We start from the raw sequence: 27,629 nt of genomic DNA, 5'->3' as shown, positions 1-27,629 counted from the left end.
ATATTTTATGTCATGTAATATATTTTTGTTCCTGGGAAGGTACACAGTGTTTTTTTTCCCCTTACCTTTTTACTTTCAATTTTGAGTTAGATATTACATTGCTCAGTATGTGTCAAGACTTAATTTACAGAAGGAAGTGATTAATTTTCTTAAACTGTTTGGACATAATAATCATCTATAAAGTTTTTGTAATCACTAATCATTATTTTTATCCATGCGCTCGTACTGGGAGCTCCTGGGATACGGTCCAGAACCTGTCAGCCCAGGCAGGCTGGGTTAATACTCTGATTGAGAGGAAACATATACAAGACACTGGTCCAGGTTTATCAGGCCAAGGTCTGGAGCTTTGGAGGACAGGGGTGTGCAGACTATCGACTGAGATTTGTAGTTTCATTTAAGATGGAATATAATCTATTTTACGGATCAGCCTATGGGCTGGCGCTTAGCATTAACACACTGACAGACCAGTTTCCTCTAGACAGCAGTCTCGGAGTGACTTGCGAGAAATGAAAGAGTCAGTTTGGTACTTTTACTCTGACATATGTAGATCAAAGAGGCTTTAAATGTTATTCTAGTGGATCCCTTGGGGCAGACGTACAGTGGAGGTGACTTATAGTAACATGTAAGATCTTATAATGGAAGAACTACAAAGAATTCTTCTGCTACATTGTTTTCAGTTCATAATCTTTTCCAAAATAATTAGAAACACAGTAGAGCATACATACCAGAGAATTATTAAGATCAGTAACCTTCTCTGTCTTGTGAAGAGAAAGCTATAACATACTGCCTTCCGCATGCAAGACATTTCAGTAAAATAAATAAAATAAAATCTGCAAGCATATTTATATATGAGGCCAGTAATAACAGCCCTGGGCTCATGACACCTGGATCTGATGAGGTCATGGGAATCAAATTGTGAAAAAAAAAAGACAGAGCGACTTTGTGCGATTTTTTATTAATTTACAATCTTGAGACTGTGTAGCATAGTGAGAATATATCACAGATTATCAACTCCATTACTATATGTCTACGCGTATACCTCCACCATTTACAATGATTAGTTATTGATAATTGGGGGTAGGTCGGGGTATTGAATTATCTAAACGTCACTTTTCATGGGCGCCACTAGGGGGCAGGATTGTTATACTCAGTCATGTCACAGCCGCGCTGGTTTATACGTGCTGTCAGGGCTGGGTTGTTAGGGTAGTTTTGTCAGGAAAAACAGACGCAGAGAAATCATTAGGCCTGACTGTTACAATCAAATACGATTTTAAACATGTAATGTCAACATGTTTCTGACACCTAATAGTTTTTTGGATGACATATTGTGAGATCATTATTACCATTCACAGTTATGTGCCTGTACCTGTCTGTACCTGTACATGTCTGTGCCTCTATGTCTGTACCTGTATGTCTGTGCCTGTACATGTCTGCACCTGTGTCTGTGCTTGTGCATGTCTGTACTCGTATGTCTGTACCTGTATGTCTGTGCTTGTACATGTCTGTACCTGGTCTGTGCTTGTACATGTCCGTACTCGTATGTCTGTACCTGTATGTCTGTGCCTGTATGTCTGTGCTTGTACATGTCTGTACCTGTATGTCTGTACTCGTATGTCTATGCCTGTATGTCTGTACCTGTATGTCTGTACTCATATGTCTGTGCCTGTATGTCTGTACTCATATGTCTGTGCCTGTATGTCTGTACTCATATGTCTGTGCCTGTATGTCTGTGCTTGTATGTCTGTGCTTGTACATGTCTGCTGTGTATTGTGATGATTAAACACTAATGGATGTTTTGTTATTTATCTTGGTCAGACGTGCATAGCTACATGGACTCAGTATGCTGTTGTTAACCCTTTCCTACCCTGTGGGTGGTGAGTTAAACCTTTTGCTTTACTGGTTAGACCAGCCGATAACACACAACGTGAACAAAACAATAAAACTAATGAGATGTGATACTCTTTCCCAGAGAGACTCCAGTCTTAAAAACTACACTTTACACTGGCTTATATTATTCATACATATTGTATATATTGTACAAGAACTGATCAACACTCTTGGAACTTTAGAACCCCATGGAATGAATGTGTGGGTGGTGAGTTAAACTTTTTGCTTTACTGGTTAGACCAGCCGATAACACACAACGTGAACAAAACAATAAAACTGAGATGTGAGACTCTTTCCCAGAGAGACTCGTCTTAAAAACTACTTACACTGGCTTATATTATTCATACATATTGTATATATTGATCAACACTCTTGGAACTTTAGAACCCCATGGAATGAATGTGATGATTTAAACGTCTACTGTTTCATATAGAAACTGGTTCCTCCTCCTACTTATTCAGAAGCATGTTGCTTACACAGTGGATGAAAGACCTCTGTCCAGAACGTGTGTGCGTGTGTGTTTATCAATAATTATAAAGACTGCCAGTAGTGCTAAAATGTACTTAATTTGTAAAACCACTCTGGCTTAAAGGAAATCTATAATTAAATAGGCCTAATGCATTGGAATAGTCAACATAGTTAAAATGCTAGTTAACAATCGTAAATAAGTATATTAGGTGTTAATGTAAATAGTACTTGAGGCACGTAGCACACATTACAGGTTTGTTGCGTTTGTTGCACGTTAGGAAGTGAGAAAGTAAGAAAGCATTGTACTTCTGATTCTGAGCTTCTCCGGGGTCTCGAGCGCGCCCAGCCTACCACGCGACTCTCGGATTTTTGAAAGGTGTAAAGTGACGTCAAGCAAACGAAAACCACTGTAGCACCGAGGCCAGTTACAGATGGTGAGGTAGGCTATCAGAGGAAAACCGCACAGTAAGCTTGCAAGTGTACGCTGTCCAAATTCTCCATGCGCGCAAAGTTCAAATAAATGCACTTAAAACACTGCACTTTTGCATACGTTAAGCAGACGTAGAACAAGTGGGACAACGGACTCGCTTTTGCTAAAGTTTTCGCTGCTGCTTCTTTGAAGTGCCGTGACGATGACACTTGTGCGCACGTTTCTAATGCTGTTGCTGGTGATGGTCTCGGGCTGTGTGTCCTGGTCGCAGCCACGAGCTCGGCGTAGCGACTGTCCTCACCTTTGCCACTGCGAAGAAGACGGCACGTTTTCGCGAGCTGACTGCGCGGATCGCGGGCTCGAGGCGCTTCCGTCTGGGATGAGCATCTTCACGTCTTACCTGTAAGTACACCTGGGCGCGATGATGACCTTTGTAGAGCGCTTATTTCCCCTCTTTGACTGCACTCACGTACGCTCTTGTGAGAATGTGGGCTTCGTCACATCATACTCTACCTGCCCTGCATCACGAATGCACACCTGTGTTTCCCTGTAAACTGAATGTGAGTACACATTGCTATGTCGTGGTGATTTCAGAGCAGCTTTGTATTTGATCTCCAGACACTGCATATATTTCTATGACATTTCGGAGTGCCCTGTAATAAGAGGGTTTCATATATGAAATGATCTTGTACTTTGTATGTAGATCTCAGTTTCCGTGTTCTGAAACAGCTGACTGCAGGCGGTATGAACACATGTTCTGTGACGGGCCTGACATAAAGGGAAGAAACAGTGAGGAGACCAACGTGAAAATGCTGTTGGACTTTTTTGCCTTTTTGAAATGGCGATGTAGATTTCCACTGTGGTCTCAAGGGTCGTGCATAAAAATGATAAAAAAAATAATATTTAAATTCTCCCAGAGAGGAGGAGCAAGAGCCAAGACTAAATAAATGATTCTGATCTCCTTGTTTTGTCACAGTGTGTATTACCAAACTACACTGTAATGTGGATGTGGTTGAGAGGAGTGCAGAGACCAGCCAAGGGGAGAGTGTGTGTGGAGAGTCTGCGTTTCTCCCTCACCCTGCTGGCCTGGCACCAAGGTCACATATCAGCAATGTGTGAAATTGTCCAGAACAGTTCTGTCCTGGTGCGTGGCTGAGCTATTCAGGCTTAGTAGAGTAGATCCTCTTATAAACAGAACAGAAGAACAGACTGCCGCATGAACAAGACTTCAAATGTCTAGTTTACACCCAAGTCCTGTGAACACAGCCTAAACCCTAACTCTAAACCCTAAATGCTAACCCTAAACCCTAACCCTAAGCCCTAATGCTAACCCTAAACCCAACAATAAAGGATAACTCTAACTCTAAACCCTAAACCCTGACATTAAGGCTAAACCCTAATCTAACAATAACCCTAACTCTAACCCTAACCCTAACCCTAATCTTAACACTATCCCTAATCCTAACCCTAACCCTAACCCTTACTCTAACCCTAACCCTAACCCTTACTCTAACCCTAATCCTAACCCTAACCCTAATCTTAACACTAACCCTAATCCTAACCCTAACCCTTACTCTAACCCTAACCCTAACCCTAACCCTAACCCTAACCCTAATCTTAACACTAACCCTAATCCTAACCCTAACCCTTGCTCTAACCCTAACCCTAACCCTAACCCTTACTCTAACCCTAACCCTTACTCTAACCCTAATCCTAACCCTAACCCTTACTCTAACCCTAACCCCAACACTAACACTAACCTTAACCCTAACCCTAACCCTTACTCTAACCCTAACCCTAACCCTTACTCTAACCCTAATCATAACCCTAGCCCTAATCCTAATGCTAATCCTACAGCCTCCTCTAGTGTTTGCTCTTCCTCAGTCACTGAGGAAGGCAGCAGTGTGAGGACCACGTGTCGAACAGAATAATCCTAATACACTAGAGACAAGTGCATTTACTTTACATGTTCATGAGGAGTATAGTGGGAACACACCCCACACCCAAACACACCCCACCCCCAAACACACCTCACACCCAAACACACCTCACACCCAAACACACCCTACACTGAAACACACCCTGCCCCCAAACACACCCCACCCCCAAACACACCTCACACCCAAACACACCTCACACCCAAACACACCCTACACTGAAACACACCCTGCCCCCAAACACACCCCACACCTAAACACACCTCACACCCAAACACACCTCACACCCAAACATACCCCACACCCAAACACACCCTGCCCCAAACACACCCCACACCCAAACACACCCCACACCCAAACACACCCCACCCCCAAAAACACCTCACACCCAAACACACCCTGCCCCCAAAAACACCTTGCCCCCAAATACACCTTACACCCAAACATACCCTGCCCCAAAACACACCTCACATCCAAACACACCCCACACCCAAACACACCTCACACCCAAACACACCCTGCCCCCAAAAACACCCCACACCCAAACACACCCCACCCCCAAACACACCAAACACCCAAACACACCCCACCGCCAAACACACCCCACACCCAAACACACCCCATCCCCAAACACCCAAACACACCCCATCCCCAAACACCCAAACACACCCCACACCCATCCAGCCTGTTCCTAGTACCCACCCTTCCCCCCACCAGTGTGTGTTCCTGCTCTGGGCCTGCTTGTTTACTGCTGTTCTGGCTCTTGCTCTTGTGCCTGGTACTGGAGCTGTGGCAGGTGCGCAGTGCTCTACGCTGGCCAGAGCGGGAGAACGCCGTTCAACCTCCCACTGCGTCATTCTTCAACTCTCAACCAGCTTTTTAATGCCCTGTAACCAAAAACCACTGTACTGCCACTTACCCTACTGGGTTTTACAAATTCCCAGGCTGCATCATGCGTATTATTTCAATCACATGACAGGTGAAATGTACGTTTCCCATAGGCCTGAAGCAGAGAGAAAGTCCATGACCTACTGCACTGGTTCTCTTTCCTCTCCAGCTCCTCTGAAGGGTCCCAAGGCTGTGCGCTAATTGCATTGGCCACCGTAAACAAACAAAGCCCCTGTCTGTTCTGCTTCTGCTGTGTATACCTCGCAGACACCGTGACTCCATGAATTGGTAGGCTATTCAGATGGGTCCAAAGCAATGTGGCTGATAGGATTACGAGACTCTATGCTACCTAACAGTTTTATCCATCTGATAAGATTGATGAGTGTCCTACAACTTCACCTAGACACAGCGAGTAACTGGACAAAAAGGCTTCTGTTGCCCCTGCATTTGGGACGGCGGACAGTCTACTGCAGGAGAGCTAAGAGTCAGAGAGGGTGAGCATCAACCGCTTTGAAACGGTATCCCTACCGTTCGCCCGCGAGGTGCCCTGTAATTCCCTCCAGCCCCCCTACACCTGGATACTTTAGACCCTTGGGAAAGACACTGAGGAGCTAGGAAATTGCCCCCTTTAGTAACCCCCCTCCCCCCAGGTCTTTCTCCTGCCTCCCCAGCAACACCAGGTCCCGCTCTGCTACATTAAACCTCATTACCAGGAGGCACCAGAGTTGACTGGAGCTAGCCCTTCTGGGGGAGGAGACTGTTGCCATGGAGCCCACTGCAGGTCCTCTTCTTAAAACGTACCTAAAACAGCAAAAAGCAACTACATTGCATGGACTCCATGCTGCTATTTAGAATTAACTGTAAACGCTCATACTCCACACAGAAAAATTTGGGCTTTGTCTTGCTTTGATGAACTGAATTAGTGAAGGAAGATGGTTTTAGGGAGTACCTCCAATTTATTATTTTTACACATTTTTCACACTTTTTAAAATTTTGATGTTGTTCTCTTATACTGTTTTCTTTTACTGTTGTAGTGCTTCATTTGGCTAGTGCAAGTGACTGGACCTGAGTTTGTGCCTCCTGTAACACAGTAACACAATAAACCTGGACGACCAACTCCAGCTCCCGCACTTCAGACGGCCAGGGCACATGCACCTGGACTGCAGCCGAGAGGATTTAAAACACACACAGCGCAACAGTCCCGTTGATCTAATCAAGGGTGGAAGCAGCTGTTGTTGACGGAGAGGAAATCAGGCGGCTAGCTTGGTGGACAGAACACAGTTTGTTTTCTGAGAGCTTGACAGGAGCTTGGCAAGGGCCTGGAAGAGCAGGTGTGCGTCGGTGTATCGCGGCGAACCCGTGGGCGTTGAGACAGTTGACATGGGCATGTGAGGTCATATGGGTGTTTTCTATGACTTCTTAGGTTTGTGTACCACTATGGCACATTTTCGTAGGTGATGTGCAGTGTTTCGCATTGATCCGAGGTTTATAACACTGACCTACCCTGGTCCTCATAGGTCTGTTCAACCCTTATGTTAGGATTGGGGTTAGAACAGACCGTTGTTAGCGCGGATGTGAGTGTGCTGTTGGCACTGATGATGTTTCACACCTCTAACACAATTAGAAATCAACTGTTGCAGCAGACAGTACGTGGTGGATGTTTTGACTGTCTGCACATTCTCCTGTTTATTATTCTCCTGAACAATTATAGATCAGTAGCCTGATTACTGCTTTAGATCCTTTGCTTATAGCAAAAATAAAAATATATCTTAAGTCTTATTTCTAGACATATTTACATATTCCACATAATTGTATCAGAAAAACATTGTTCTTCTCACGTGAACTGCAAAAATAGATCAGCAAATGTGCCTCCTCAGACATGAGTTGAGAAGTTTATGGGTTATTCTGAATTCTGAAGTTCATCGCTGAACTTTTCCCAGAGATTTTGTCTTCTCTCACTCTGACTAGTAAACTATTTACCACCCACGAAACTTTATATTCCACCTGCCTGTCTGCTTTGAAAATTCTTTTGTTTGTAAAGCTCTCTCTCTCTCCCTCTCTCTTTCTCCAACTCTCTCTCTCTCTCTCTCTCTCTCTCTCTCTCTCTCTCTCGCTCTCTCTCTCTACAGTGACCTAAGCATGAACAACATTAGTCAGCTACGCAGCAATGCTTTCTCCAACCTTCACTTTCTTGAGGAGCTGTGAGTATGACCCACCCATCCACTCACACACACACACACACACACACACACACACACACACACACACACACACACACACACACACACACACACACACACACACACTGCAGTTTCATAGCGACCCTTTCTCATTCATCAACATGACAAGGGAAGGAAAACAAATGGAAGCATTAAGACCAGATTGGTAATAAGAGCCTGGTTCAAACGCATGCAGCATATTAGAGAAAGACGTTTATCAGAGTCCCCTTCCATAGCTCAGCGAGGCTGGAGCTCCTCCTGTCCACTCTGTCACTGGATGAGAGGGGCAGCCTGGTTCTTCTTCCTTGTTGACACACATTTTGACTGTACATCCGACGGTGTCTGTTAGGTTAAAGTTAGCACTCTCCTCCGAGCAGAGTCAGGTGTGCTGTAGCGGTGGGTGAGCAGAAGCTGAAGAGGTTGTGATTATGGTGTCTCACAGAGGAAGCACCTCCCACACCGACAGGGTAGACCTGCTGTAAGTGGGATTTGTCTGCTATAACAGCATAATAAGGAAAAAAGATTCTATGTAGAAAAAAGAAGATGGTAAGGCATGCTAAAGTTGCTGGCATGTCAGGAATGTTCCAGGGATAAGGAAGGTTCCTGGGATCAGAAATGTTCCAGGGATCAGGAATTCTCCCAGGAACAGAAATGTTCCAAGTATCAGGAATGCTCCTGGGATCAGGAATGTTCCCAGGATCAGGAAGGTTCCAGGGATCAGGAATGTTCCAGGGATCATAGCTGGAGATGTTGGCTGCATGCAGGAGTTACCAAAATTATGAAGAAACCAACCAGGCATTTAAAGGACTTTCCTACTTGTTTGGATCTTTGATCTGATTCTTCTGTTGTTGTATTAAACCAAACACGTCATTTTGGACACAAACACCAGAGATGTTTTGGCATCAAAACAAACAAGCACAGCATAAATATGGATTGTTCCACAGATCGTGACCTACATTGTAAAATGTGGTGAGATATGCTGTTTATGGGCTCTTTGACTTCCAGAGGTGCTGATGGTCTTTACTGGGATACACACATCGTGGTCAATCACACACACACACACACACACACACACACACACACACACACACACACACACACACACACACACACACACACACACACACACCTACCCAGGTTCTTGTGCAGTCTCTTCTCATCTCACAGCTAGACTACTGCAACTCGCTACTTGCTGGTCTTCTTCTATGAGGTATCAGACCTCTACAACTGATCCAGAATGACTGGTCTTCAATCTTCTAAAGTTCCCACACATCACTCCACTGCTGCTCTCCCTCATTGGCTTCCAGTAGCTGCACACATCAGATTTAAAACCTTGATGCTTGCCTACAAAGCCAAAAATGGACCAGCCCCATCATATATGAGGTCAATGGTCAAAGCCGGATCCGTACATTGAGAACGTCAAGTATGGCTCGGCTTGAATTACCAGTCTCGTGGAAGACAAGCATGGAGACTATTCTCTGTCCTATTCCCAGATGGTGGATTGAACTTCCACTTGCTGTCCGCATAGCAGGGTCCCTTGCAGTCTTGAAATGTAGACTGAAGATCCATCTATTTGTGAAATATTTAAACGATCACTGATCCTGCACATTTTTGCTAAATGCCAAAAAATGTAAATGTAAATGATCAAGTACCAGGATGTGCGAGAACATTACAGGATATTCCATGATGTTCCAGAACATTCTGGGCTGTCCTATTGTTTTACTCCCAAGTCATATAATGTCAGACGTAATCTTGGTAAAAGGACCCTGCACAAGGAGCTAAATCTAGTGGCACCAATAATAGTGACACATTTTTAAGATCTGGCATCATTATATATTATTCCTTTTTATCCAGTGCTAAGCATGGAGAACCTTTTATCAACAATAACAATAGGGGAACAAATATATTTTAAAACTCAAATACACATCATACTGACCTGTTCAAATGAAGAGGGGCCGTGTTTTCCAGCCCACCAAATCTGGATGCCAAAGTCTGTGAATTCATGATCATTTGGACTTGCTAACTGAGCTAACCACGTCTTCAGGCCTCAGGATGTGGCTTAGCCAACTGACTCAGTCGTTGTGCCCAATAAACAAACACAGCACGGCTATCACTAGTGCTCCTACACCCTCACTCTGCCCTTTCTGTGCCTTCTTGTATGACCCCATAACCGACACCTGGGGTAAACAAGTGTCCCAGAGTTATTCAGCGAGAACAAATTCTCCCAGGGCAGTGTGCTCAGGTGTAGTGTCTGTGCTTTCATGTCTGTCTAGAGCAAACCGACGTGTTTGGGACATGACCCGACCTGTTTCTCGGAAGCCCCCCTAACATGAGGAGATGTGCTGGGCCAGTTAGAGAGCAGCGGTTTCATCTGGGCTGGATGTAGGCCCTTATTCATCAGCTGACCTCCCTTCGGCTGGATCTGCTGTAAGGGGCACGACACAGCACATCCCTGCCACAAATGGCACTTCTGCGTTAAGACGCAACCGTGGCATGCTGGGTAATATCAGGCCTCCTTCCTGCCGCGGTTCTCGACATAGTGTGGAATGTAACACTGGCACAAGCAGGTGTGACGGACTCGAAGCTCGACTGGAAGAGGTGGAAAGGTGAAGAGGCGTACCTGGCCCGGAGAAACACGTCTCGAACGCTGTCCAACGAGACACCGTCGGTACCTCAACCTCTCCGCTACATGTTTCCTCGGGTAGCCGAGTAGCTGGCATGTTGGCACGTTTTTAAGAACGCATTCTCTAATGGGATTTCCATTTTGTTGCTGCCTCGATTTTTGACAAACATGAACTGCCGTGTGATTAAACATGGTTGTGACACTGATGGTATGAGACCAAGCGCCACGCACAGTACAGCCCTTCAGAAACATGTGACAAAGTTGTGGTAAAGCCCTTAAAATATTTAAAGAAAGAGTCAGAACACATGTCTGCGTTAGAAACAAGCTCTTTATTGCCAGCTCGGCCAAGACTCTAACGAGGCTTACAGACAGCAAACACAAGCAGAATGGCACTAGTGACTAAATGGGGGAGAGGTATACACACACACATTCACACAACCACACCCATCAACACTTTAAAATAACACATTAAATGTTTAAAATAATTAAACATTCCAGTCGGTGCAGAAGAAATAAGCAGAATTAGAGTATTGTTGGCATTTGTTGTAAATTGTACATGCCTATGCACCATAAACGTTTCATAAAATGATGGACATGAAAAATGGATAAATACAAAGCAATGGTTAATCCAAAATTAACTTCCTCTACCCTCATGTTACTTCTCTTCCCTGTGTAGGCGATTAGCGGGAAATGAACTGAGGGACATTCCTAAAGGAGCATTCGAAGGTCTCATCAACCTCAAAGTGCTGTAAGTAAATGTTAATGCCAGGTCATGTGACACACTTTAGAGCTTTTCTGAACGTTTTGCAGTCTAGAACGTATTAAGAGGTATGTGTGTAAAACATTCTCAACACACGCGAGAGCCTGTGGCGTTAGTTAATCTGTTTGTTAGTTGGGGTTTGTTAGTGCAGGTGGGCATATGTCCAGTATGTCCATATGTAGACAGTAAGAGGATCTTTGAGGTGGGAGTTCGGAGTGTAGCTTCAGCTGATAAATGAATATGTTGTGCATTTTTAATGCACACTGTAAATGGTATTTTTACTCTGGTATTTTAACTTTTTTTTTTTGAAAAGGAAAATGTATAATGGAACATCAGAGGAGAATCTTTCATTTGCTAAGATGACGTGCATTTTGCTTTTGTTTCTGGTTTGAATGAATACAGAGAGAACTACATGGTGCATTTGCACTGCTCTAGTGTAAGACTTTGCATGCAGTGAACTCTTTGATGACTGACATGTGGTGTGTTATGAAAACTAAAGCGCGCGGCCCAGTGAGGCCGTGCGCGAGAACGTCTCCGGCCTTGTCTTTGGAGTTCTTCCTGCTGCTAGATGGTGACCCCTCTCCCTTTGAGCTCTTCTCCTGTTGCAATTCTCCGTGACTCATGCCGGCCCTGACGGCCTTTTCTCTGCCTTCTCCCGCTTTCCCACATAGCATGCTCCAAAACAACCAGCTCCAGGAGGTCCCTGGAGAGGCTTTCCAGAGCCTGCGCAGCCTTCACTCTCTGTGAGTACACATGTACACACACACAGCTGAATGTCTCTCAGACACATCAGATACACTCGTTCTTTTCTCTTTTCTTCTTTGAACCCCCCCCCCCCCCCAGTGCCAGGGCTCAATTAATTAACATATGAAACAGAAGGTAGGGGGTGGCGCTGCTGGCACTAAGGAGAAAGAGACACTGGATGAGGAGAAAACCTTTAGACTTCTTCAACTCAATTCAGGCCTTGGGAGGTTCCAACTTTGATCACTTTAAAAAGACAGAAAAGGGTGGTGAGCGAGGGGGAACTCGGATTATCTTTCAAAGCATCCGAGCTGAACACCATCTGCTCTCTTTATCACATTCTCATAGTTTTCTTCCCTCTGAAATAAATGCAAAATATCGGTTCCTAGATCACATGAATCTATAAGCATCGTTCCACACGACACTCTCCATCTCTCTGGTGCCTGGCGGAGGGAACAGTGTGCTCATTGTTTCAACGTGTTGTTGCTCAGGCATCTACGGTAATAGTTGTCAGAGGAAAAAGAAAAAAACTGCCTTTCTTGAGGCAGTCTTTGTACCTTCAGTGGTGGAAGTGAGGCGAGTCCCCGAGCTGCACTTACAGAGGACAGAGACTATCGAGTTTCTAGTTTCTAGCATTTAGTATCTAGTACCTAGTTTCTAGTTTCTAGTTTCTAGTATATTTTTTATAATTTCTAGTATATAGTTTCTAGTTTCTAGTATATATTTTTCTAGTTTCTAGTATATATTTTCTACTTTCTAGTATCTAGTATCTAGTATCTAGTGTCTAGTTTCTACTTCCTATTTTCTAGTATCTAGTTTCTAGTGTTTAGTGTCAAGTTTCTAGTATTTAGTCTCTACTTTCTATTTTCTATTTTCTAGTATCTAGTATTTAGTGTCTTGTTTCTAATATTTAATGTATAGTTTCTAGTATCTAGTTTCTAGTATTTACTTTCTAGTTTCTAGTATCTAGTTTCTAGTATTTACTTTCTATTATCTGTTTTCTAGTATTTAGTTTGTAGTTTGTAGTTTCTATTTTCTAGTGTCTTGTTTCTACTATCTAGTTTCTATTTTCTAGTTTCTAGTATCTAGTTTCTGCTAATTTCACTGTGAAGCTTTTGCCATCACTGAAAGCCACTGAAACTGTTTAAAAGAGATAGCAGTTAATGATGTCAGTTTGTGAGTTTTTTTGTTTGTTTGTTTGTTTTTTGCGGGAGCAACCTTTGAAATTCAGAGTATGTTCTTGGCTGAAAGAGAGAAGATTAATTTTGTGCTTCTCTTGCCATTTCTATTTCTCACATTGTCTGTGACGAGGTTGTGGCCTCTGGAGTGTTAAACCTGTAACTTGTCCTTTTTGGAATGTGAGGTTTTTGCAATGTTTCCGAAATGCAGCTAATATCAGTGCAGGCAATACTTAGGGGCTAGTGAGTAAAGTGAGTAAATCACATTAACCAGCTAGATGGAAAAATGTAATATATAAATCAACAAAAAGGAGCCCATTTATTTCTCTATGTTATTTATTTCTGGATGTTAATAAACTAGCCCTGTATTACCTCAGTTAGGTTGTTTTTAGCCATTGCTTACTTAGCCACATGTGTGTACAGTGGTGGGTGTAGACCAGTTGAACTGGGGGATGCTGCTGTTCAGAGCTCCATTAGAGGGGCCTGATCATTTCTTTCTACTTTACTGTTCTTCAGTTAAGCCACATTAATCAATGTATTGTAACCAATAAGTCAATGTCCTATACCATTAAAAATGTATTCAATTAATTAATCAACTAATTGGCTACAAACTACATCTATCTCTTTAATAGAGAATGATTTCTTATGATTCACGTTATAAAAAATTCACAGTTATGGTTCATTTTTTTGTCTTTAAAAATCCACCAGTTTTGAAGACTTGACTGCTTCAGTTTGTTTAATGTAGCTGTAGCAGGTCCTATATGTAGGCTACACATTCAAAATATTTTAAGCGAGTGTTGAGCGGTTATGCAAAGCTGCTTTTTCATGGCTATGCCAAGTCAAATAAAATCCATCACCTGAGTCATTGTTCGGTAGACATCAAAGAGTTGATAATGGAGTTCAGGTATGAGGTGGTTTCAATAATACAGTCAATGCAGTAGTGCGCAAATATGCTAGTATGGGTTACTAGTAGTGTGCAAATATGCTAGTATGGGTTACTAGTAGTGCACAAATATGCTAGTATGGCTGGTGTGCTGGACAGAGCTGAACTGTTAGGGGTTGAAGTACATCAAAGTAGATTGCATAGCAAACGTGGTTACATTGTTGTAACAGCCAGTTTGAACCTAGAATCACTTTCTCTGGTTTATTAAATAGAGAATTATTCTGCTGTTTTATTAAACTGGTTATGTAGAAGTAGTGTTACTGAGCCAGGCACTGTCTCACCAGGCACGTACATGTCTCACGGTCTCACCAGGCACATATATGTCTCACGAGACACGTATATGTCTCACTGTTTTACATGCAGCTTGCGCAATACATAGAACGGCAAGTTTCACTAATTTGTTAGCAAAACTAACCACATAAGAAGCGCATAGCTATAGTGCAGAACCAAAGACGCACATAGCTATAGTGCAGAACCAAAGCAAACTGACACTCTCATGGCTAATCTGCTCCATTTGAAATCGTGACTTTTCATGGCTAATCTACTCCATTTGAAATCATGTCTGACTCAGATCATGTCACCATTTTATGTCTTCTGTAATTTCACATACATTGTTGGGTAGAACCAGCAGTTGTAAGGCTTGTGATAAAGAACCATAAACTCTTTTTAGACCCAAATCCCCGTGGTGTTTTTGACCAGACGTTTAGATGCAAACCACATCTCCAGGGTGCCTCCCAACTGCTTCGATGGCCTGTCTTCCCTGCGCCACCTCTGGCTGGATGACAACGCGTTGACTGAAGTGCCCGCCGATGCCCTGCGTGTCCTCTCCTCTCTGCAGGCGATGACCCTGGCCCTCAACAAGATCACCCACATCCCAGACCGGGCATTTGCCAACCTGTCGAGCTTGGTCGTCCTGTAGGTGCTCCACAGCCAATCAGACACGTCTGTTTGTTTATTCCATCTAGAATTAGACTTTCAAGGAGAGGAAAGAGAAGAGAGGTTATTTACTGGAAGGGAAAAAGGAATCAAATCCTGAATTGAAGAATTACTAAACCAGATGTGATAAAGACAGCATATGAGATGAGAGACAGCATAGCTTTCTCAGAGACATTCTAACTCTGAGACATTAGATTGTATCAAAATATATCTTGCCAAAAACATGAAACAACTTCTTCTAGAAGAGCAAAGATTAAAAAAATTGTGAAATTTTTAAACATTCTCTAGTCAACAATCGCTTCTAACTGTTATTATTTTTTATTAATTTATGAGTAACACAGTTACTGGCTTTAATAGAATTTTAAGAATTTTTACTTGCGATGTTAATTGGTGTTAATTAACTGTCAACTGAATTAACTGTCAACACTGACACAGACGCTCCTCTTATGGCAGTCTACCGCAGGGTCTTAGACAAACTCGGTTAAAAAGTCCTGCTGTGAGAGAACAGTCAGAGACACTCGTGAAAAACACCTTTCTTTCCTGTTCATTGCCTAAAGCTTGACATGACACTGATAAGCGCAAAACTTGCATTCAATTTCTCAACATTTAGTGCTAATTTCTACAAATAATTTTTCTTTGTATCTGCTATACAATTGCTATACAGTTACAGTTGGTCCAGTATCTGTAATACGACATGTGCAACTGTGCCAGGAAAGGGTATTCTTTACTGAGAGATAAACCATCTCCATGATAGAGCCACCACTGTAATAACGACATCTGAGTCATTCGGTTGTAAATTAAAATATTTGATTTGAATTCAGTTTGAGCAGTGGTTGTTAACAGGCTTTTGAATTTAGCAGAAAAGCCATCTGAAAGAAACTGTCTGCAATCAAAGACAGTTCGTTTCTTTGATCATCGCCCCTGCACAGTTATGTTAATATGTGAGGCTGGAGGTAATCGTAATTAGCCTACAGTGGCACTGCCCTCAGAAGAACAGAAGGAGCCTGCGGCCTTCGTTACTTCTTTGTGTTTGCCGTCGTTTTTGTGTGTGTGTGCGTGCGTGCACGCGCGTGTGTGTGTGTGTGTGTGCGTGCGTGCGTGCGTGTGTGTGTGCGTGCGTGCGTGCGTGCGCGCGCGTGTGTGTGCGTGTGTTAAACAGCTTTGCGCTGGGGAGAGGCAGGGGGCCGGGGCGAGCTGACTGTTCCATTTCCTTTTCCTGTGCAGACATGTCAGTAACAACAGAGTGCTCTCCGTGGGAAAACACAGCTTTGACGGCCTACGCAGTCTGGAGACTCTGTGAGTTGACCTCTGCTTTACGCCGGCCTCTCTCTGTACACGTCCTGCTCTCTTCCTCTCAGGTCAGGTGGATAACAATTATAGCTCAGTGCTGGGAGTGAGCTGGGAGTCTCTCTCAAGGGGAGAGTTTCTCTCGCAAAAAGGGGAATTGTGTCCGTTGCAAGCTTAAGTACATTCACCTCATCTGTCCTTAAGTACAATTATGTCATCTGTCCTTAAGTACATTCTTCTCATCTGTCCTTAAAGACATGTGAGTCACAGTTGTGCTTAAGTCCAGAACCCTGAAGTCTTCTATCTTAAAGGCACAGGTGTGCTAACTGAAGGATGCTACATTATGTTTCTCTTCAACACATCATGTCCTCTTTTTGACCAGGGACTGTGTCTGATCTGGAACTCTGAGGCACATCGTGATCGTCCTTTCTTGAGCATTTGAACATGTTCATGGGGGGTCTTATATAGCCAGTTGGAAACATTTAGAATCCAGTCAACATAGTATGCATATCAAACAAGCACGCTCATCCAGAGACACTGTGCTAAATCCCAAATGAAGCTGTTTAAATAACAAGCCAAAGGGATTTACATGACGGATGCCGACCAAAGGAACCCAGCAAACGCTGATAATGTTTTTCAAATGAACCACAAACCAAATTCAAGTATAACATGAAATGCTACTTCCATACATAACAGCATCTGTTCCCTGAGTGTTTATGATGCAACATTACAGTAACATTTTGGTAATCATACTATTTACTGTGTGGGGTTACTGTACTGTTGAACTGGGGTGTAATTCTCAGAGAAAGAGACATGAGAATGCACAATTATTGGTGAAAGAGAATAGTCTACCTTCTTTTGGCGATGCTGAGTTATGTGTAAAGAGTTGAAAGTTGAGGGTTGACATTTTACCACAGAAAGACGTCTGCAGAAAAGCTGTTTCACTGTCCATTCACCTAATGCAGGTCAACTTGCTGTGCTGATGCTGAAAATGTGGGCATGATGGGTAGATGACCACTTGTGGGTTTTCTGTTAAATTCCAGCACTTGTGCAGATGTTCCCAGACCTCTGAGACTGCATGTGTTTGTAGCGGTACCCTCGGAAGGAGAAAGAGAGAGAGGGAGCAGAACTTGGTTGTGTTTCTGGATTTCAGCAGATCCAGACCTCTGCAGGGCTTTCCTCCAGGGAAACACCACACAAGCAGCAGTCATTACACAACAGCTTTATCAGTGTGTATGCCATTTTTGTCAGCACACACCACAGATCAGGGCCACACTTTACACTAAACATAACGGTGGGCCTTTGAAAAAATGTGCATGTGTATTAAAAAATGGGGGCAAAGTATGTTTACATAAAACGAAATGTTGTCCATATAGGGATCTGAATTACAACCGTCTGGAAGAGTTCCCTGTTGCTATCAGGTCCTTGAGGACTTTAAAGGAGTTGTGAGTATATGCAGTATCTTTTTTCCATCCAATAGTCATGCTTTCATTCTCACAAGGTCTACAGCATGTCCATTTCTTTCCAGGGGTTTTCACCACAACAATATCAAGTCCATCCCCGGGAATGCCTTTGTTGGGAACCCTTCTCTCGTGACAATGTGGGTGTCCAAGACTGACCTGCACTTCTCAAGCCTGTTAAACATTTAGTGGGGTGCTAGTGGGGGGCTAGTGTTTCAGCTTAGCACTCATCCACTTACACACATGTGGGTTTTGGCTTTGTGTGAAGAAAATATTTTCAGATTGCTTTGATCTTCCCCTGGTTTTAATGTATTCACTTAAATCATTTTGTGATTTGTCAAACTTGTATGAAATCAATCTCGAGAATGAGAAAGGAACTATATAAATGCTTATAATTGTTGTCTTAGGCTTGTGATCGTGTCAGGAGCCATGATTTTAGTTCCTTTATTTACTGATTTACTAATGCCTGCACTTACTTTTGCAAAGGTACTTCATTCTGGGAATTAGTTCCCTCTGCCAGTTCTGAAGAAGTTCAGCTCTAATGCCTGTTCCTTAGTTCCCCCGTCTAGGCCGGCAGAGAGAGTCTAGCAGATGATGGGCTGAGTTTTATACATTTTCTCTTTTTAAAAAAAAACCAGATTCTTCTATGACAACCCCATTCACTTCGTGGGTCGGTCAGCATTCCAGCACTTACCTGAGCTCCGAACACTGTGAGTTCAGTTGCATCTCGGCACCATGAACCTTTCCATGTAGCAGGGATAAGTAACAGCCCACCACGGGACAGTTCTACATGCGTCTTCACTTTTGGGTTTAGGTCTTTAAACGGAGCAACAGACATCACCGAGTTCCCGGACCTCAAAGGCACGCACAGTCTCGAGAGGCTGTGAGTCACCTCCCAACTCCTGCTCTTCTCATACCCTTCGTTAGCAGTACCACCTCAGAGACCAATCCAAACACACGGCTCTGTTTGCTTCCTCTGAATTGCTAAAGGTCCCAGTATGTGTAGTGTCGGTTTGCTTTAGGATGAGACTTACATATAGAACGTAAGTGCTTTGTGGTTTGGAACGATAAAGAGGAGTTTATAGGTAATCACAAAGTCCCAGAGCTCTGATTGGTTGAGCTGACTTGTGTGTTTTTGCAGTGCTATCACAGGAGCGCGAATCACATCTCTGCCAAGCACACTGTGTGCGCAGCTGCCCAACCTGCAGACCCTGTGAGTCCTCACCAACCTGAACGTGTGTTCGCAGCTCACTAGAACTCAACACACTGCACTGCACATTTAAACTTCAGCTAGAAATGTTAAGGTATTGAAAATAGATCGTTTGTTCAAAAAATGCAGTGACATATCCATGTAGAACAAGACTCTCAGAATATTTTAGATTGAGAATATTACTATCCTTGGCCAAAACCTCATACGATATTGCACGTTTTCTTTTCAGAGACCTATCCCACAATTTAATCCAAACCTTACCAAGTCTCCAAGGATGTGAAAAAATCCGGATGATGTGAGTTGCCATTGAACGCTATAATGCCATGGCCGGCTGATGTTAAAAGCACCAGGAGTAATAACTAAGGCTTGTCTTTACTGACCAGTGATCTCCATCATAACCAGATCCAAGAAGTGAGAGGAGACACATTTGGAAGCCTGCCCTCACTACAAACCCTGTGAGTACAAGTTCACATGTTCACTAGTGCTGTGCGAGTCATTACACTCTGTTCAGTAACAATGTCTACAAGACAGCAAGAAACCAGGACAGCAAACACCATCAAACCAAAGACTCAGATCTCTATGAATGAGTGTCCAAAGTGATATTCAGTGTTCAGTTTGAGTGAATTCTGTGTCACAGCTCACATGACAGCGTGTGCGAACCCACAAATCAAATCAGATAAAGGCAAACATACATGAACTGATCATTTCACTATGTTGGTTAAAGATAACTTCAGTGTACTTTAGAAATGTGTCCGGAATGGCATGAACAGGCAGATCGGCTTGTTAGGGGTTGTTACTTTAGTTTGAGTGTTTACATATTTCCATATTTCCATATTTGTCTTTATATTCATCTCTCTGTCTAGTCACCTAGGTTGGAATGAACTGTCTTTTGTGGGTCCCCTCATCTTCTCAGGGCTGGCAGCTCTCACCAAACTGTGCGTGCCAACATTTCACACTAAAAACAGATTACTCTGTGAACAAACACTAGATAACAGCAAACAACAAAGAGGTGCTGTTAGATATATTTCAGTGTGTTCATTAAGTTTTGTAATGCCAATCTTGAAGCTAATAGTGTTCTTAACCAGTACAGAACTGACGGTATGTGTAGATAAGTAACGGTTCCTGTCTGTAGGGATCTCTCTTCCAACAAGCTGTCTTCACTACCTGTTGTGGAGCTTCACACGCTGACCCATCTAAAACTGGCTGGCAATGTAGATCTACAAGAGTTGCTACCAGTAGAGAACTTTCCTACACTGAGGTGAGTACATTATCAGCTGCACCAGTCCAGGTGTTTTATATCTTTGCTTAGGTCATAACTGAGCCAGATGTCCCTGCAGTAGGTCCTGTTCAAAGGTGAAATAAAGTGTGTCTTTCCGCATGAGCTATTAATTACAGCTAATTACAAATTAAGGGACTACTCCAAACTGTCATTCCTGTAAGCATGGCAGCCCTTCTGTGCCAGCGTCTGTGGAATTCCAATACGGTCTGCTTAAAGAGGTACTGATGAGGTGATCACCTGAACCAAATCTCATTTAACGAGTAGTCTGACAGACTGGTGGAGACCCATGAAGCCTGGGACTGAATACTGATTTCTGAACTCTTCCTAAGTTAAATCATCAGTACTGTGTTTAAAAATAAATAGAAACTTATTTTCTTTGCATTATTCAAAAATGCTCTTTTTACTCAAACGCATACCTATAAACTATAAATACCAGGAAACTTGTAAATCTGCTGTGGTGTCTTAATTTTTGTCAGGAGGTGTACACATTTTCAAAAACAAGTACAAGTACTTTGACATTGACCAGAGAAGACTGGCATGTCCTTTTTAACAAGCGTTTGAATTCTGTTGTAAGATATTTTTATAAAATTGCCTTGACAGATTTTTAAAAACTTATTTCATGTTCAGGCAGACTAACGTGGCAGCTCACACAGGCGTGTAGAGAGAAGGCACTGCGCATTTACCGGCTGTGCTGTTGTGTCTCTAGGGTCGTGGAGATGCCATATGCGTTTCAGTGCTGCGCATTCCTGAACTGGGAGAAATACGGGAGTCCTTCGCGAAGAAGCAGGAATGGCAGTAATGATCAGGGATTGAAGGAGGGCCTAATTCCCAGTCCAGGTTTTCCTCATCATTCACTCAACGTTACCCTCCACAGGGCAGAATTCCAGGGCAGAAGTTTTGTGTGGTCTGTAACTCCACCAAAACACCATAAAACCAGTTTATGCTGCTCGGAATGCTGAATAAAATGTGACTTTTTTTAGGTTTAATACTGAAATTTCCCTGTCTTACTATTTGAATTGAGTGACCAACCAATTGAGTCATTTAAAGCAGCCAGTTTACTAGTTTCTAAAACAAAATAATTTTTACAGTGTGGAAGAACTCAACAGATTCTTTATACTCTTTGTATTTCTTTCCTGAAAAGCAGACCACGACCTTGAGAATGTTTCTGTGGACTCCGACGACGATCCTCTCCCTCATCACTCTGTTCAATGCTCTCCAACACCAGGTACCAAACAAACAGCTCACTACAGTCCTTTGGTTCTTCCGCCCAACTTTCTGTGTGACTCTTGTGTCTCTCCTTCTCCAAAGGCCCATTCCAGCCGTGTTTCCGTCTGTTTGGGAGCTGGCTTATCCGAGGCGGAGTTTGGACAATTGCAGTCCTGTCCCTGGTTTGTAATGCTCTGGTGATGCTCTCTGTCTTCCTGTCCCCAATGTTCTTGTCTTCTGTGAAGCTGCTGATGGGATTGCTAGCGCTCGTCAACAGTGTGCTGGGCCTGTGCAGTGTGTCCATGGCGCTGCTGGATGCCCTCACCTTCGGCAGCTTCGCGAGCTACGGCACTCGCTGGCAGAGCAGTGTGAGCTGCAAGCTCACGGGTTTTCTGTCTGTCTTTGCGTCGGAGACTGGCGTCTTCCTTCTAATGGCTGCCACCGTGGAGAGGAGCTTTTCCATCCGCAGCGGGCAAGCGGAAGCAGAACGCAGAGCGTCGACTCGGGCGGTTAAGATGGCCGTGGTTGCCTGCTTCGTCGCCGGCTTGGTGATGAGCGTGGCGCCTCTCCTCCAGGCGACCCAGCAGAGCACGTCCTCCCTCTGCCTGCCGCTGGGCGAGCCCTCCGCGCTGGGCTTCCCGGTGGCTCAGGTGCTGGTCAACTCCCTGTGCTACCTGGTGATGACCGTCATCTACACGCGCCTATACTGCAGCCTGGAGAAGGCGGATGTGGACAAGCAGTGGGGCTGTGCGATGGTTCGCCACGTGGCCTGGCTGATCTTCGCTGACTGCGTCCTGTATTTCCCAGTGGCTTTCCTTTCGTTCTCTGCCTTGCTGAGACTCTCAGCTGTGGGGCCAGGTGTGGCCACACTGGTGTTGCTGGTGGTTGCACCGCTACCTGCCTGCATTAACCCCTTGCTGTATGTACTCTTTAACCCTCACTTTAAAGAGGACCTGGGGCTCGTGCTCAGGCAGACTCGGAGGATGCCGGTGAGGAATCGGAACCGGAGCCGGGATTCCCTCAACTCCGAGGATGCGGAAAAGCAGTCTTGTGACTCCACGCAAGCTCTGGTCCCTTTTGCCAGTTCAGATGAATCAGGAAGCAAATCCTTGGTGCTGCTGACTGATTGCACCAAGTCCAGCCATCTTGCTGTGCACTGTGCGTGTACGTCTTAGGGTTATGAGTGTTACATTAAAAATATTCTCTGATTCTTGAAGGCGAGATACAACATTTAAAAGGTAGTGGAGGTGCTATCTGCACTGATTCAGTTCAGCTAATGAATTCAGCTTAAGGAATTCATTTTTCATTTATCAAGTATTTGCTCTTCTGCAGAACTGTCATAGATGTTTTCCACGTATCAGTGTTGAATTCACACTGGTAAGCAGAGCTGCTCTGATTCTGTTAAGAGTTAAGGGGTCCCACCCTTTGCTGGAGCTCCTCTGTGTGTTGCTCTTTGCGCACGCACGGGCTGAATACTGATGTCTTGTTTTTTTGGCATTATTCTGTGTCTTGAGGACAGGGTCTTAACCTGCATTAAACTATCAAATGGCAAAATCCCTGGCTTTGCAGGGCTGGTTACTAGCCAAATGCCCCAGTCGTTTGTGGGCTAGGAAAACTCTGAGCTGCAGTCAGGCGTTCACTCCGGACTTGCTTCTCTTTTAGTTCTGGGTTGCATTTTCTGTGTTTATAAACAGGCTCTTAGAGAAAGCCTGGATTAAAAAAGGACAGGTGCACCTTCTAAAGAGGCTCTGGGACACACTGGACACGCTACCTCCTCTGCCTTCAGCTTGGTTTTGCTGTGCTGTTATTTGGGAATCGTGTTTAAACAGTCCAATGCACTCTGAAGGTCTTATACAAATTATACCTAGTGCTTAATAGTGCATACACAGTTAGTTTCATAATATAAGACCTTATGAGGAGAAATTCCATCATAACAGTTTCATATTAATATTATAGACATGTAACATATGTAATATATGTTTCAGTTTTTGAAGTATATAATCTTGTTCATGGTTGATGCATTTGTGACTTGTTTAAATGTAAATGTGTCATGGAACCATCTGGCAAGGTGCTTCCGCCTAAAGGCTGTAGCACTGCCAGAGGTTGTGATTGGGTTGTCCGTAAAATAATTCTTAACGCTGGCCTGGAAACTGTGGGCAGTGGTCACTCACTGGTTAAGGTACGTGCTTAGTAATCAGAAGGTTACTAGTTCAAGTCCCCCCCCATAGCCAAGTTACTGCTGTTAGGCCCTTAAGCAAGACCCTTAACCCTCATTTGCTCAAGTTGTGTTCAGACATAATTGTGGGTTGCTTTGGATAAAAGTGTCATCTTAATGAGACAAATCCAACATTTTGCTTTTATTTTATTTAAAGGGGACCTATTAATGCTCATTTTCAAGGTTCATTATTTTTGGGATCTACTAGAATAGATTTACATGTTTCAGTGTTCCAAAAACACATTACTGTTTTCATATTGTACATTTCTTTACATCCCCTCTGTCTGAAATGCTCTGGTAGAGCTCCTCTGTCTTTAAGCCATACCTCCCAATGAACCCAGTCTGCTCTGATTGGTCAGATCACCTCACCCACTCTGTTCTGATTAGTCAGATCAGTTACGCCCCTACAGGTTACGCTGCTGTTTTGCAGTCTGCAGACTGTGATAAAAAACGACATACAATTATTTATTAGGTTTATAGATTATATGTTTGTTTAAGTTTATGATTAAAGAAGGTTTAGGCTAAAGAATGGCAAAAAAAAGTCATTTTAGGCACAGGTTATTTTATAGCGTTTCTTTGACTTAGAAATTAAAGTGGTTTCTAAGCATTTCACAGTCCTGCAACAGCACATTATGACTTTAAGTGAGTATAACCTCCACAGTTAAACAGTTCGACATCTAGTGATTGGAAAAACCATTACCATATTTCCATACAACTTTTGTTAAAAGTGTGCCTGCAATTGATTGAAACATCATGAATCCACAAATAATAACACATATGTACTGGCTGTGAACCTAAATCTTCTGTTGGGCCACACAAATTGAGCAATGTGAAAACCCAGCATGGTTTTTGAAACAGTCTTCCGTAAAGTGCTGGGTACAGGAGGGAACAGTGGTAAAAAATAATTTCAACCACTGATGTCTGTTCTTCTGCAGTAATTTGTGGTTTGTATAAATGCACCATTAATCCTCCATGTAATTCTGCATTTTGACCTGTGATTCACATACACAGATGATGCTGATACTGATACAAATTTGTAGAAGAATTGTCATCTATAAAACTATGTCTGTGTACTCCCTAGCTGGGAGATTCTGTTGGATAACACACCAAAGTAAAATGGATTGTTGCATCTTGAGGAAAGTTTTGTTGAAAGAATGAAATAGAAGGCATTTCTAAATATATTTATAAAGTCCATAAATCCATGTGTGTGAATATCGCTTCTAGTTTCTCACAGTAAATTAGTTAATATAACATTCCAGGAGATTGTAAATCATTCTCATTTCAGTTTTAAAAGGCTGCCATAATTATGCCAGATTAGCAAATAACATTTAACACAAGCAAATATTTCCAAGTTACAAAGACAAGAAAAGACAAGGGGAGATGATGAAACTGACCTTTTGGAAGTGTGTGTGTGTGTGTGTGTGTGTGTGTGTGTGTGTGTGTGTGTGTGTGTGTGCGCATTAAAACAGCATGAATGAACGTTTACTATATTAAAATAAAAAGTGTTATAAAATAAAACTGCTATATGTTAATAATTACACTGAAAAGAACTACAATTGATGCAAAAGAATAATTGTCATCAAGGTAAGAAAAGAAAAGAAAGTAAAAGGAGAAAAGCCAAACGTGACCTACTCATGGCCTGGCTGTTCAGCTTTACGCTGTAATTAATGCAGTTTAATGCTTAGAAGGCATTCAGTTTTTGACGTTCTGTCTAACACAGTGCAGGACAACATCAAAGTCCAACTGCCTTTTCCCTTAAATGCTCTGTTCATGTTCAGTGTCCTGATATTTGGTTTTATCAGATAGAAGATTCAGTACATGCAAATGTAGTCATTAAAAGGGTAGGCCTTGATGTGTCCAGGAAATGTAGTCATTAAAAGGGTAGGCCTTGATGTGTCCAGGAAATGTAGTCATTAAAAGGGTAGGCCTTGATGTGTCCAGGAAATGTAGTCATTAGAAGGGTAGGCCTTGATGTGTCCAGGAAATGTAGTCATTAAAAGGGTAGGCCTTGATGTGTCCAGGAAATGTAGTCATTAGAAGGGTAGGCCTTGATGTGTCCAGGAAATCTAGTCATTAGAAGGGTAGGCCTTGATGTGTCCAGGAAATGTAGTCATTAAAAGGGTAGGCCTTCATGTGTCCAGGAAATGTAGCTATTAGAAGGGTAGGCCTTGATGTGTCCAGATAATGTAGTCATTAGAAGGGTAGACCTTTATGTGTCCAGGAAATGTAGTCATTAGAAGGGTAGGCCTTGATGTGTCCAGGAAATGTAGTCATTAGAAGGTTAGGGCTTGATGTGTCCAGGAAATCTAGTCATTAAAAGGGTAGGCCTTGATGCGTCCAGGAAATGTAGTCATTAAAAGGGTAGGCCTTGATGTTGTCCAGGAAATGTAATCATTAATACGGTAGGCCTTGATGTTGTCCAGGAAATGTGCCTCTAATATTAGCCTAGTGCTTCACTCATTATGGCTACAGATAAGTGTACATTCTCATGACTGTATATAGAATGCTTGTTTTCATACCATAACAATGTAAACAATTATTTTTAATAAAGAAATGTAAGAAAAACGACTGATTTTTGGGTAATGTTAAGATACACATGAGGAGTTTGCATAGTGTCGTTGTATATGGACAATAGATTCATAACAGGTACTGTTATAATACAATACAACTCATGTAACACATAACAGGCACTATTATAATACACTCCAACTCATGTGATACTTAACATCTACTAATATAATACACTAGAACTCATGCTATGGTAATTCTATTCTGTCACACATTTGGGACCAATGTGCTATACATTCATACTTTTCCTATAGTTTCTCTTAAGCACACAGCCTTTAAGTCACATGTTTTATATGTAATATTTAATGTGCTATACCCAGCTTTTACAGGGTTTTAAGAACAATAATATTATTAAATAAATCTAAATAATATCAGGTCATATTGGTGGTTTAGAAAAAAAAGACATATAGTTTTGATGCTTAGATTATAGTGCATTTTAACATTACAATGTCTACCATTTTTCTGTCTTATAGTCCTTTATAATGCACTACACATTAAACTATGAATATGAATACTTGTAATATATCCTCCTTCCATAGTAATTTATAATGCATTCATAGGATTACATATGCCCATACCCATAGGATATAAGACTTTATTGATCTCGAGGGAAATTGTTGAATTATAACAAATTTAATTTATCATTATATTATGTTCAATGTTATATTCCAGTCACTGAGGGAGGAATTAAAAAGTCTCCAGTCCTTTCATGTTTTAGTCAAAGATTTACTAACCTGTAGGTTTGTGATGTAAATCACTATATAGATGTCATTTATAGATATATACATATATACAGAGAGATCTTTTGTCACCTGTAGTATGTGTGAATTTAAAAGTGCCTAAATGAACCCTGAACATCCAGTTCCCCAGAGGACCTTTCTGTAACTGTACCAGTTCCTGACATCTCAGCCTATGTGCGTGTGTAGACTCCCTGCTGAGCTCCAGAGCCGTGCGTACTGGCTCTCACTTTTCACTCTGTATTGAACTTCAAAAGAGTTCCCGCGTAGCACCAGATTACGTACAGCCATTCTGCAAATCTGTTGTGAATGTGCATTTTTTGTATTCAAAGAACCAGTTTTTTTTTTTTTTGCATAATGGGTTTGTATTGTTGGTTTAAAGGAATTCATGAATGTAGTAGAAAAACAAAACAAAACAAAAAAAACCCAATTAGTTCTGGTTCAGAATAATTGAACCTTAAGTTGCACTGGTGCAGTGAAATGGGTAAGTAGAGCAATCCAAGAAAGAGTTTCATAAAAGGAACTTTAGAAACGCAGTCAGTTTGGTGTTGCCCATGTCAGTGACTGCAAAACATACAATTCCAAGGGGAAAGGTGTCCATACAGGACGTCAGGAGAGTGACTGTGGAAACACAGTCTGAGTAACGCTAGAAAAGCA

General features: G+C 42.6%; 1 protein-coding gene across 4 annotated transcripts; it reads left to right on the top strand.

Annotated features, from left to right (window-relative positions):
* Positions 1–1,738: 1,738 nt before the first annotated feature.
* Positions 1,739–26,220, top strand: LOC113575825 (leucine-rich repeat-containing G-protein coupled receptor 5A). 4 transcript variants are annotated; one of them, XM_081723142.1, is made up of 20 exons: positions 1,739–2,095; positions 3,057–3,187; positions 7,740–7,811; positions 11,129–11,200; positions 11,884–11,955; positions 14,774–14,989; positions 16,235–16,306; positions 17,341–17,526; positions 17,674–17,742; positions 17,826–17,897; positions 18,396–18,467; positions 18,572–18,640; positions 18,899–18,970; positions 19,197–19,262; positions 19,351–19,422; positions 19,831–19,902; positions 20,100–20,225; positions 20,953–21,083; positions 21,391–21,471; positions 21,555–26,220. In XM_081723142.1, the coding sequence occupies exons 1-20, from the start codon at positions 1,841–1,843 to the stop codon at positions 22,625–22,627; spliced, it is 3,051 nt and encodes a 1,016-aa protein (XP_081579268.1). In that variant the 5' UTR covers positions 1,739–1,840; the 3' UTR covers positions 22,628–26,220. The 4 variants fall into 4 exon arrangements, with proteins under 4 accessions (XP_081579268.1, XP_081579267.1, XP_081579269.1 ...); XM_081723141.1 differs by having other exon boundaries at positions 21,388–21,471; XM_081723143.1 differs by lacking the exon at positions 17,341–17,526 and having other exon boundaries at positions 21,388–21,471.
* Positions 26,221–27,629: the final 1,409 nt, after the last annotated feature.

Source organism: Electrophorus electricus, chromosome 11 (genome assembly GCF_041902795.1).
Source record: "Electrophorus electricus isolate QZ-2024a chromosome 11, ASM4190279v1, whole genome shotgun sequence".
NCBI lineage: Eukaryota > Metazoa > Chordata > Actinopteri > Gymnotiformes > Gymnotidae > Electrophorus > Electrophorus electricus.
The sequence above is the reverse complement of the archived record's forward strand: the minus strand, read 5'-3'. Positions and strand labels throughout refer to the sequence as shown.

Coding starts and splice junctions, on each gene's coding strand:
- LOC113575825 (XM_081723141.1), top strand. CDS start 1,841: ATGCTGTTGTTAACCCTTTCCTACCCTGTGGGTGGTGAGTTAAACCTT. Junction 3,188..7,739: donor AGCATCTTCACGTCTTACCT/GTAAGTACACCT, acceptor CTCTCTCTACAG/TGACCTAAGCATGAACAACA. Junction 14,990..16,234: donor CTGTCGAGCTTGGTCGTCCT/GTAGGTGCTCCA, acceptor TTTCCTGTGCAG/ACATGTCAGTAACAACAGAG.